We start from the raw sequence: 12,736 nt of genomic DNA, 5'->3' as shown, positions 1-12,736 counted from the left end.
CCTACCATGTTACTGTCTGTCTGCCGTACAGTCCTACCATGTTACTGTCTGTCTGCCGTACAGTCCTACCATGTTACTGTCTGTCTGCCGTACAGTCCTACCATGTTACTGTCTGTCTGCCGTACAGTCCTACCATGTTGCTGTCTGTCTGCCGTACAGTCCTACCATGTTACTGTCTGTCTGCCGTACAGTCCTACCATGTTAGCTGTCTGTCTGCCGTGACAGTCCTACCATGTTACTGTCTGTCTGCCGTACAGTCCTACCATGTTACTGTCTGTCTGCCGTACAGTCCTACCATGTTGCTGTCTGTCTGCCGTACAGTCCTACCATGTTACTGTCTGTCTGCCGTACAGTCCTACCATGTTACTGTCTGTCTGCCGTACAGTCCTACCATGTTACTGTCTGTCTGCCGTACAGTCCTACCATGTTACTGTCTGTCTGCCGTACAGTCCTACCATGTTGCTGTCTGTCTGCCGTACCGTCCTACCATGTTGCTGTCTGTCTGCCGTACAGTCCTACCATGTTACTGTCTGTCTGCCGTACAGTCCTACCATGTTACTGTCTGTCTGCCGTACCGTCCTACCATGTTACTGTCTGTCTGCCGTACAGTCCTACCATGTTACTGTCTGTCTGCCGTACAGTCCTACCATGTTGCTGTCTGTCTGCCGTACAGTCCTACCATGTTACTGTCTGTCTGCCGTACAGTCCTACCATGTTACTGTCTGTCTGCCGTACAGGCCTACCATGTTGCTGTCTGTCTGCCGTACTGTCCTACCATGTTACTGTCTGTCTGCCGTACAGTCCTACCATGTTGCTGTCTGTCTGCCGTACAGTCCTACCATGTTGCTGTCTGTCTGCCGTACCGTCCTACCATGTTACTGTCTGTCTGCCGTACAGTCCTACCATGTTACTGTCTGTCTGCCGTACAGTCCTACCATGTTACTGTCTGTCTGCCGTACAGTCCTACCATGTTGCTGTCTGTCTGCCGTACCGTCCTACCATGTTACTGTCTGTCTGCCGTACAGTCCTACCATGTTACTGTCTGTCTGCCGTACAGTCCTACCATGTTACTGTCTGTCTGCCGTACAGTCCTACCATGTTACTGTCTGTCTGCCGTACCGTCCTACCATGTTACTGTCTGTCTGCCGTACCGTCCTACCATGTTACTGTCTGTCTGCCGTACCGTCCTACCATGTTACTGTCTGTCTGCCGTACAGTCCTACCATGTTACTGTCTGTCTGCGCCGTACAGTCCTACCATGTTACTGTCTGTCTGCCGTACAGTCCTACCATGTTGCTGTCTGTCTGCCGTACAGTCCTACCATGTTACTGTCTGTCTGCCGTACAGTCCTACCATGTTACTGTCTGTCTGCCGTACAGTCCTACCATGTTACTGTCTGTCTGCCGTACAGTCCTACCATGTTACTGTCTGTCTGCCGTACAGTCCTACCATGTTGCTGTCTGTCTGCCGTACCGTCCTACCATGTTACTGTCTGTCTGCCGTACAGTCCTACCATGTTGCTGTCTGTCTGCCGTACAGTCCTACCATGTTACTGTCTGTCTGCCGTACAGTCCTACCATGTTGCTGTCTGTCTGTCTGCCGTACAGTCCTACCATGTTACTGTCTGTCTGCCGTACAGTCCTACCATGTTACTGTCTGTCTGCCGTACAGTCCTACCATGTTGCTGTCTGTCTGCCGTACAGTCCTACCATGTTACTGTCTGTCTGCCGTACAGTCCTACCATGTTACTGTCTGTCTGCCGTACAGTCCTACCATGTTACTGTCTGTCTGCCGTACAGTCCTACCATGTTACTGTCTGTCTGCCGTACAGTCCTACCATGTTACTGTCTGTCTGCCGTACAGTCCTACCATGTTACTGTCTGTCTGCCGTACAGTCCTACCATGTTACTGTCTGTCTGCCGTACAGTCCTACCATGTTGCTGTCTGTCTGCCGTACAGTCCTACCATGTTACTGTCTGTCTGCCGTACAGTCCTACCATGTTACTGTCTGTCTGCCGTACAGTCCTACCATGTTACTGTCTGTCTGCCGTACAGTCCTACCATGTTACTGTCTGTCTGCCGTACAGTCCTACCATGTTACTGTCTGTCTGCCGTACAGTCCTACCATGTTACTGTCTGTCTGCCGTACAGTCCTACCATGTTACTGTCTGTCTGCCGTACAGTCCTACCATGTTACTGTCTGTCTGCCGTACAGTCCTACCATGTTACTGTCTGTCTGCCGTACAGTCCTACCATGTTGCTGTCTGTCTGCCGTACCGTCCTACCATGTTGCTGTCTGTCTGCCGTACAGTCCTACCATGTTGCTGTCTGTCTGCCGTACAGTCCTACCATGTTACTGTCTGTCTGCCGTACAGTCCTACCATGTTACTGTCTGTCTGCCGTACAGTCCTACCATGTTGCTGTCTGTCTGCCGTACAGTCCTACCATGTTACTGTCTGTCTGCCGTACCGTCCTACCATGTTACTGTCTGTCTGCCGTACAGTCCTACCATGTTACTGTCTGTCTGCCGTACCGTCCTACCATGTTACTGTCTGTCTGCCGTACAGTCCTACCATGTTACTGTCTGTCTGCCGTACAGTCCTACCATGTTACTGTCTGTCTGCCGTACAGTCCTACCATGTTACTGTCTGTCTGCCGTACAGTCCTACCATGTTACTGTCTGTCTGCCGTACAGTCCTACCATGTTACTGTCTGTCTGCCGTACAGTCCTACCATGTTGCTGTCTGTCTGCCGTACAGTCCTACCATGTTACTGTCTGTCTGCCGTACAGTCCTACCATGTTACTGTCTGTCTGCCGTACAGTCCTACCATGTTACTGTCTGTCTGCCGTACAGTCCTACCATGTTGCTGTCTGTCTGCCGTACAGTCCTACCATGTTACTGTGTAAAGGCCATTGAAGTTCTCAGTTCTGTAGAGAAGTTGGCTTATATTCCTTATATTCGATATACTAACTGTTCAATACAATATCACAGAGAGTTGAAACCTATAAACATATTCAATATACTAACTGTTCAATATCACAGAGAGTTGAAACCTAGAAACAATTTGCAACATCAGATTTGTTGAATCAATATTTTCGTAAACGTTACCATGGTGAAAACAGAGACTCCTGTGGTAGAAAGTAACACACTGAAGGTATTCTACAGTTATACCAGAGTTGACAGCCTCTCCAGTATACCTGACTCTAGTGTTTTCCAGGGTACTTACAAAACCATCCATAGCCCAGGTCTCCTCGGTAACCCGGCTATACGTGCTGTGGGACAGGGCTTTCATCTGGTACAGCAGCAGCATTAACCTGGCCTCACGGTTCTTATACACTCCTAGAGGAGAGGAGAGGAGAGGAGAGGGGAGGAGAGGAGGGGAGAGGAGAGGAGAGGAGGGGAGAGGAGAGGAGGAGGAGAGGGAGAGGAGGGGAGAGGAGGGGAGGAGGAGGGAGAGGAGAGGAGAGGAGAGGGGAGCAGGAGAGAGAGGAGGAGAGGAGAGGGGAGAGAAGAGAGGAGGAGAGGAGAGGGGAGGGGAGATGAGAGGAAAGGAGAGGAGGGGAGAGGAGAGGAGAGGAGGGGAGAGGGAAGGGGAGGGGAGGGGAGGGGAGGGGAGGGGAGGGGAGGGGAGGAGAGGGGAGAGAAGAGAAGAGAGGAGGGGAGGAGAGGAGAGGGGAGGGGAGATGAGAGGAAAGGAGAGGAGGGGAGAGGGAAGGGAGGGGGAGGGGAAAGGAGAGGAGGGGAGAGGGAAGGGAGGGGAGGGGAGAGAAGAGAGGAGGGGAGGAGAGAGGAAAGGAGAGGAGAGGAGAGGGGAGGGGAGGAGAGGGGAGATGAGAGGAGGGGAGGAGAGAGGAAAGGAGAGGAGGGGAGAGGGAAGGGAAGGGAGGGGGAGGGGATAGGAGGGGAAAGGAGAGGGGAGAGGATAGGAGAGGGAAGGGAGGGAGATAAGAGAGGAGGAGGGGAGGAGAGGAGAGGAGAGATGAGAGGAAAGGAGAGGAGGGGAGGGGAGGGGAGATGAGAGGAAAGGAGAGGAGGGGAGAGGGAAGGGAGGGGGAGGGGATAGGAGAGGAGGAGAGGGGAGGTGAGGTGAGAGGAGGAGAGAGATGAGATGAGAGGAGAGGAGTGGAGAGAAGAGAGGAGGGGAGATGAGAGGAAAGGATAGGAGAGGAGGGGAGGGGATAGGAGAGGGAAGGGAGGGAGATAAGAGAGGTGGGGAGGGAAAAGGAGAGGAGAGGAGAGGGAAGGGAGGGGGAGGGGATAGGAGAGGAGGGGAGGGGATAGGAGAGGAAGGGGAGGGAAGGGAAGGGAAGGGGAAAGGAGTCAGCACAGATAAACAAAAGACCTCTTTTCAACCAATTAGATTTCTGACAGTAAACTGATTAATATGGTGAGACACAACCACAACATGCACGAAAACAACAACAGCAACAACAACAACTAAAAGCAGAAACAAGGTGACGTGATAAATAAGTTACCAGACAGCAGGAATTCCATGTTGCTGTCGGTTAGAGTCCCGTTCACTATTCCCGTGCTGCTGTTAAAACTACTGATAGTCAGAGTCATCGGTTGTTTCTGACCCTTATAATCATAGGAGCCTCTCCAGATGAAATCAGGGGCGAAGACGTCATCAGGGACTGGAATACAGGACATTACAGACCTCAGCAATACAGATCATTCATTATATAGAGCCATATAAAACATGATGATTGTTTATTTCATTATTATTTTTTTTCCCCTTTCCATTTATTATGTTTTGCTGGTAATAATAGCAGTAAGTGGTGCTGTTTTCAGCTGTTTGTTCACCCGTAATTGCTAATAACCCATCCACAACCGCCCGACTATTCTGTATGTGATAAAGTGAAAATCCGAGGCCCTCACCCAATCTGCTAGTATAGAAAACGTGCTGTTCTTAAGTTTTTCACCTTCAGAACAGACTCAATTCGTCGGGTCATGGACTCTACAAGGTGTCGAAAGCGTTCCACGGGGATGCTGGCCCATGTTGACTCCAATGCTTCCCACAGTTGTGTCAAGTTGTCTGGATGTCCTTTGAGTGGTGGACCATTGTTGATACAAACTGTTGAGCGTGAAAAAACCAGCAGCGTTGCAGTTCTTGACACACTCAAAACGGTGTGCCTGGCACTTACTACCATACCCTGTTCAAAGGTCCTTAAATATTTTGTCTTGCCCTTTCACCCTCTGAATGACACACATACACAATCCATGTCTCAACTGTCTCAAGGCTTAAAAATCCTTCTTTAACCCGTCTCCTCCCCTTCATCTACACTGAAGTGGATTTAACAAGTGACATCAATAAGGGATCATATCTTTCACATGGACTCACCTGGTCAGCCTATGTCATGGAAACAGCAGGTGTTCTTAATGTTTTGTCCACTCAGTATGGATAACTACCATAAGTAGCTATGGAACAATCTCCTTTGTAAAGTTACTGTATTATTCCTACCATGTAAAGTTACTGTATTATTCCTACCATGTAAAGTTACTGTATTATTCCTACCATGTAAAGTTACTGTATTATTCCTACCATGTAAAGTTACTGTATTATTCCTACCGTGTAAAGTTACTGTATTATTCCTACCGTGTATGTTGGGGCTTGGCGTTCCCTGTAAGGTTGCGGTAGGTTTCTCTGTCAGTTTGGAGCCCACTGGAAAGAAACATAGAATTATGTATCTCACAAATCAGAGCTGTTTCAGAGCACGGCAGTAACACCCTCGGGATGTTATCAAAAATAAACACTTCATGACTGTGTTGCAAACACAGTACCTCTCCTTAATGTTGCAGAGCCTGCAGGGAAGATACATACTGTGTGTGTGTGTGTGTGTGTGTGTGTGTGTGTGTGTGTAAATTTTACATCAGCTCTCAGAGAATAGAGTTTCTAACGCAACACAACATGATAGTTACTGAGATACAACGGCACTGTGGAAAAAATGTAGACGATTCTTCCATGTGCTTTTTACGGCAGGAAGAGATTCTTCCAGGTGCTGTTTACGGCAGGAAGAGATTCTTCCAGGTGCTGTTTACGGCAGGAAGAGATTCTTCCAGGTGCTGTTTACGGCAGGAAGAGATTCTTCCAGGTGCTGCTGACGGCAGGATGAGATTCTTCCAGGTGCTGTTTACGGCAGGAAGAGATTCTTCCAGGTGCTGCTGACGGCAGGAAGAGATTCTTCCAGGTGCTGTTTACGGCAGGTATAGATTCTTCCAGGTGCTGCTGACGGCAGGAAGAGATTCTCCCAGGTGCTGCTGATGGCAGGAAGAGATTCTTCCAGGTGCTGTTTACGGCAGGAAGAGATTCTTCCAGGTGCTCTTTACGGCAGGAAGAGATTCTTCCAGGTGCTGTTTACGGCAGGAAGAGATTCTCCCAGGTGCTGCTGACGGCAGGAAGAGATTCTTCCAGGTGCTGTTTACGGCAGGAAGAGATTCTTCCAGGTGCTGTTTACGGCAGGAAGAGATTCTTCCAGGTGCTGTTTACGGCAGGAAGAGATTCTTCCAGGTGCTGCTGACGGCAGGATGAGATTCTTCCAGGTGCTGTTTACGGCAGGAAGAGATTCTTCCAGGTGCTGCTGATGGCAGGAAGTAACAACTGAGTATCAAAAACAACAGAATGTAAAAACCACACACTTGGAAAGAAAACGATCAAACGCCAGTCTTTTTAAAAGTTGTGTGGGCTTTCACATTGTGTTTAGGATACTCAGTTCTGCCATAACCATTACCTTGAAGTGTTTCAGATCAATGTATATCAATGTCTACTCTCAAAACCAAGTCCTACCAGCTTACAGTCTGTCACCAGTCTATCACCACAGAACAATCAAAGTCATGGTCAGTGTATCAGCAGGTAGGTGAACAGGTAGATGTCAGTGACCTGGACCATCCAGCTGCCATTTCTACTCAGTACTCAGCTGTTGTTCCAGCCATAACCAGCTTTCTGCAGTACTTCTGTTCCAGCCATAACCAGCTTTCTACAGTACTTCTGTTCCAGCCATAACCAGCTTTCTGCAGTACTTCTGTTCCAGCCATAGACCAGCTTTCTGCAGTACTTCTGTTCCAGCCATAACCAGCTTTCTGCAGGACTTCTGTTCCAGCCATAACCAGCTTTCTGCAGTACTTCTGTTCCAGGCCATGACCAGCTTTCTACAGTACTTATTTTTCACATTTAGATATCTATTGTATGTTCTCATCACTGGCAATGTATCTCAGTATCTGTCAAGTTGTGTTGGAAACATATATCAATATCATAGTATAAAAACAGATAGACTTCACTTCCCTACCTCTGCAGATGGGGACCTTACCGGTCCAGCTTCCATCAGACCTGCAGACCCTGTGTTCTGACCCCCCAGACAGGATGAAGCCAGGCTGGCAGGAGTAGAGCAGGGTGTAGCCATACGGAGCCAGCTCCATCCCAACCACATCTGCATTGGGAGGGGACTTGGGCTGCTTACACGAGTGGGCTGGAGAGAGAACACACGCACAGAGAGTTAATCAGGGACGTGATCAGGGAAACATATTACAGAAGCTTGTGAAAGTATTCACCCCCCTTGGAATGTTTTCTATTTTGTTGCCTTACAACCTGGAATTAAAATTGATTTTCTGGGGGTTCGTATCCTTCGATTTACACAAAATGCCTACCACTTTGAAGATGCAAAATATTTTTTATGGTGAAACAAACAAGAAATAACACTAGAAAACAGAAAACTTGAGCGTGCATAACTATTCACCCCCCTCCAAAATCAATACTTTGTAGAGCCACCTTTTGCAGCAATTACAGCTACAAGTCCCTTGGGCTTTGTCTCTATAAGTTTGGCACATCTAGCCACTGGGATTTTTGCCCATTCTTCAAGGCAAAACTGCTCCAGCTCCTTCAAGTTGGATGGGTTCCGCTGGTGTATAGCAATCTTTAAGTCATACCAAAGATTCTCAATTGGATTTAGGTCTGAGCTTTGACTAGGCCATTCCAAGACATTTAAATGTTTCCCCTTAAACCATTCGAGTGTTGCTTTAGCAGTATGCTTAGGGTCATTGTCCTGCTGGAAGGTGAACCTCCGTCCCAGTCTCAAATCTCTGGAAGACTGAAACAGGTTTCCCTCAAGAATTTCCTTGTATTTAGTGCCATCCATCATTCCTTCAATTCTGACCAGTTTCCCAGTCCCTGCCGATGAAAAACATCCCCAAAACATGATGCTGTCACCACCATGCTTCACTGTGGGGATGGTGTTCTCGGGGAGATGAGAGATGTTGGGTTTGCACCAGAAATAGCATTTTCCTTGATGGCCAAAAAGCAACATTTTAGTCTCATCTGACCAGAGTACCTTCTTCCATATGTTTGGGGAGTCTCCCACATGTCTATTGGCGAACACCAAACGTGTGCTTATTTATTTTTATTTTTATCCTATGGACAGATACTCCCATCTCCGCTGTGGAGCTTTGCAGCTCCTTCAGGGTTATCTTTGGTCTCTTTGTTGCCTCTCTGATTAATGCCATCCTTGCCTGGTCTGTGATTTTTGGTAGGCGGCCCTCTCTTGGCAGGTTTGTTGTGGTGACACAATCTTTCCATTTTTGAATAATGGGTTAATGGTGCTCCGTGGGATGTTCATAGTTTCTGATATTTTTTTATAACCCAACCCTGATCTGTACTTCTCCACAACTTTGTCCCTGACCTGTTGGAGAGCTCCTTGGTCTTCATGGTGCCGCTTGCTTGGTGGTGCCCCTTGCTTAGTGTTGTTGCAGACTCTGGGGCCTTTCAGAACAGGTGTATATATACTGTCATGTGACACTTAGATTGCACAGAGGTGAACTTTATTTAATTAATTATGTGACTTCTGAAGGTAATTGGTTGCACCAGATCTTATTTAGGGACAACGGGGGTGAATATATATGCACGCAACACTTTCACGATTTTATTTTAATAATTTTTTTAAACAAGTTATTTTTTACATTTCACTTCCCCAATTTAAACTATTTTCTGTATGTCCATTACATTAAATCCAAATAAAAATCTATTTAAATTACAGGTTGTAATGAAACAAAATAGGAAAAACGCCAAGGGGGATGAACACTTTTGCAAGGCACTGTACACGTGGATATTGGTTTGGGGGTAGATCAGCGTGTATAGAGTGTATGGACTCAGAGAAGCAGGGTTTCCTGGGGTGCGGATCCCTGATAATGAAGAAATCAGTGTTTGTATTAGCAGGCGTCTCAAGGTTTTCCTGGTTGGTCTAAAGCAAGTTGTTGGTCAAATGAGAGAGCAGTAGATGTGTTTGCATATAGTGCTATATAGTGCACTACTTTAGACCTGGACCCAATGGTACCCTATTCCCTATATAGTGCACTACTATAGACCAGGTCCAAATGGCACCCTATTCCCTATATAGTGCACTACTTTAGATAAGGACCCTATGGCACCCTATGCCCTATTTAGTACACTCCGTTTCACCAGAGTTCATAAGGCTCCATTTGAGACGCAGATATATATTGCCTCCCCATTAGGACTGTGAACAAAGACTGGCTGCAGTGTTGACAAAATACCAGACTGCTTTGAAGATATCCTGAATCTATTAAACCAATGAGTTGAAGATATCCTGAATCTATTAAACCAATGAGTTGAAGATATCCTGAATCTACTAAACCAATGAGTTGAAGATATCCTGAATCTACTAAACCAATGAGTTGAAGATATCCTGAATCTACTAAACCAATGAGTTGAAGATATCCTGAATCTACTAAACCAATGAGTTGAAGATATCCTGAATCTACTAAACCAATGAGTTGAAGATATCCTGAATCTACTAAACCAATGAGTTGAAGATATCCTGAATCTACTAAACCAATGAGTTGAAGATATCCTGAATCTACTAAACCAATGAGTTGAAGATATCCTGAATCTACTAAACCAATGAGTTGAAGATATCCTGAATCTACTAAACCAATGAGTTGAAGATATCCTGAATCTACTAAACCAATGAGTTGAAGATATCCTGAATCTACTAAACCAATGAGTTGAAGATATCCTGAATCTACTAAACCAATGAGTTGAAGATATCCTGAATCTACTAAACCAATGAGTTGAAGATATGAGTTAATGACAGAGTCACAGCAGTGAATTGGCCCTTCATGGCGTTTTAATGACAGAGTCACAGCAGTGAATTGGCCCTTCATGTTGTTTTAATGACAGTCACAGCAGTGAATTGGCCCTTCATGGAGTTTTAATAACAGAGTCACAGCAGTGAATTGGCCCTTCATGTTGTTTTAATGACAGAGTCACAGCAGTGAATTGGCCCTTCATGTTGTTTTAATGACAGAGTCACAGCAGTGAATTGGCCCTTCATGTTGTTTTAATGACAGAGTCACAGCAGTGAATTGGCCCTTCATGTTGTTTTAATGACAGAGTCACAGCAGTGAATTGGCCCTTCATGTTGTTTTAATGACAGAGTCACAGCAGTGAATTGGCCCTTCATGTTGTTTTAATGACAGAGTCACAGCAGTGAATTGGGTTGTTTTAATGACAGAGTCACAGCAGTGAATTGGCCCTTCATGTTGTTTTAATGACAGAGTCACAGCAGTGAATTGGCCCTTCATGGCGTTTTAATAACAGAGTCACAGCAGTGAATTGGTCCTTCATGTTGTTTTAATAACAGAGTCACAGCAGTGAATTGGCCCTTCATGTTGTTTTAATGACAGTCACAGCAGTGAATTGGCCCTTCATGTTGTTTTAATAACAGAGTCACAGCAGTGAATTGGCCCTTCATGTTGTTTTAATGACAGAGTCACAGCAGTGAATTGGCCCTTCATGTTGTTTTAATGACAGAGTCACAGCAGTGAATTGACCCTTCATGGCGTTTTAATGACAGAGTCACAGCAGTGAATTGGCCCTTCATGTTGTTTTAATGACAGAGTCACAGCAGTGAATTGGCCCTTCATGTTGTTTTAATAACAGAGTCACAGCAGTGAATTGGCCCTTCATGTTGTTTTAATAACAGAGTCACAGCAGTGAATTGGCCCTTCATGGCGTTTTAATGACAGAGTCACAGCAGTGAATTGGCCCTTCATGGCGTTTTAATGACAGAGTCACAGCAGTGAATTGGCCCTTCATGTTGTTTTAATGACAGAGTCACAGCAGTGAATTGGCCCTTCATGTTGTTTTAATGACAGAGTCACAGCAGTGAATTGGCCCTTCATGGCGTTTTAATGACAGAGTCACAGCAGTGAATTGGCCCTTCATGTTGTTTTAATGACAGAGTCACAGCAGTGAATTGGCCCTTCATGGCGTTTTAATAACAGAGTCACAGCAGTGAATTGGCCCTTCATGTTGTTTTAATGACAGAGTCACAGCAGTGAATTGGCCCTTCATGTTATTTTAGTGACATTAACTCTAATCGGGCGTGAAAGAAAACAGGGAAGATGAAAGGGCTATGTTCTGCTCCTCAGAGAGGAGAAGATGGAGGAGGGAGGAGAGGGAGGAGGAGGGAGGAGAGGGAGGAGGAGGGAGGGAGGAGGGAGAAAGACAGTGTCTCAGGGGGCTCTCTCTCTCTCTCTCGCTCCTCTTCATCTCACCCTCCTCCCTTCCTCTCCCCCCCTTCCTCTCTCCCGCTGAGAGTAGATGAAATGAGAGGCTGTGGCTGTCTCCAGCTGCAGGACGGCTCACACACAGACATGGGTAGGAGGGGGACGTTAGGGAGGAGGAGGGAGGACCAAGACCAAGCCTCAACCACAGTGGGGCCAGACAGGACAGGACAGGACCAGACAGGACCACACAGGACCAGGCAGGACCACACAGGACCAGACAGGACAGGACCAGATAGGACCACACAGGACAGGACCACACAGGACCAGACAGGACCAGACAGGACCACACAGGACAGGACCACACAGGACCAGACAGGATCAGACAGGACAGGACCGGACAGGACCAGACAGGACAGGACCAGGCAAGACAGGACCTGACAGGACCACACAGGACAGGACCACACAGGACCAGACAGGACCAGACAGGACCAGACAGGACCAGACAGGACAGGACCAGACAGGACCAGACAGGACAGGACCAGACAGGACAGGACCAGACAGGACCAGACAGGACCAGACAGGACCAGACAGGACCAGAGACTCAAAGGGGTGGTGTCTCAAATAACACCCTATTCCCTATGTAGTGCACTACTTTAGACCAGAGCCCTATTCCCAATGTAGTGCACTACTTTTTACCAGGGCCCATAGGGTGCCATTTGAGATGGACATCCTGTCCTTATGACAGCTGGCTACTTGTTTGGACCAGACAGGACAGGACCACACAGGACCAGACAGGACAGGACCAGACAGGACAGGACCACACAGGACCACATAGGACCACACAGTAGCAACAAAAAACAGACAGACAGACAGACAGACAGACAGACAGACAGACAGACAGACAGACAGACAGACAGACAGACAGACAGACAGACAGACAGACAGACAGACAGACAGAATGGGAACATTATGAGGAGGGGAGGAGAAGAGAGGGCCAGAACCGAACAGCACTATTTGAATGGCTAACCCCAGCCAAGCCTCAACCACAGTGGGACTGGCCAGGACAGGCCAGGACAGGCCAGGACCAGCCAGGACAGACCAGGACAGGCCAGGACAGGCCAGGACCAGCCAGGACAGACCAGGACAGGCCAGGACCAGCCAGGACAGGCCAGGACAGGCCAGGACAGGCCAGGACAGGCCAGGACAGCCAGGACCAGCCA

General features: G+C 47.4%; 1 protein-coding gene across 1 annotated transcript in view; it reads right to left on the bottom strand.

The window, feature by feature from the left end:
- LOC106592657 (CUB and sushi domain-containing protein 3) overlaps positions 1 to 12,736 on the bottom strand; it is a 369,408-nt gene that overhangs the window by 12,413 nt on the left and 344,259 nt on the right. Inside the window, 4 exon segments of the mRNA XM_082968525.1 lie at positions 3,229 to 3,341; positions 4,478 to 4,636; positions 5,599 to 5,664; positions 7,286 to 7,465. Of these exon segments, the coding sequence (XP_082824651.1) occupies positions 3,229 to 3,341; positions 4,478 to 4,636; positions 5,599 to 5,664; positions 7,286 to 7,465 (518 nt within the window).

This window comes from Salmo salar, chromosome 02 (genome assembly GCF_965601325.2).
Source record: "Salmo salar chromosome 02, fSalSal1, whole genome shotgun sequence".
NCBI lineage: Eukaryota > Metazoa > Chordata > Actinopteri > Salmoniformes > Salmonidae > Salmo > Salmo salar.
This window is presented reverse-complemented; position numbering and strand designations above follow the sequence as displayed.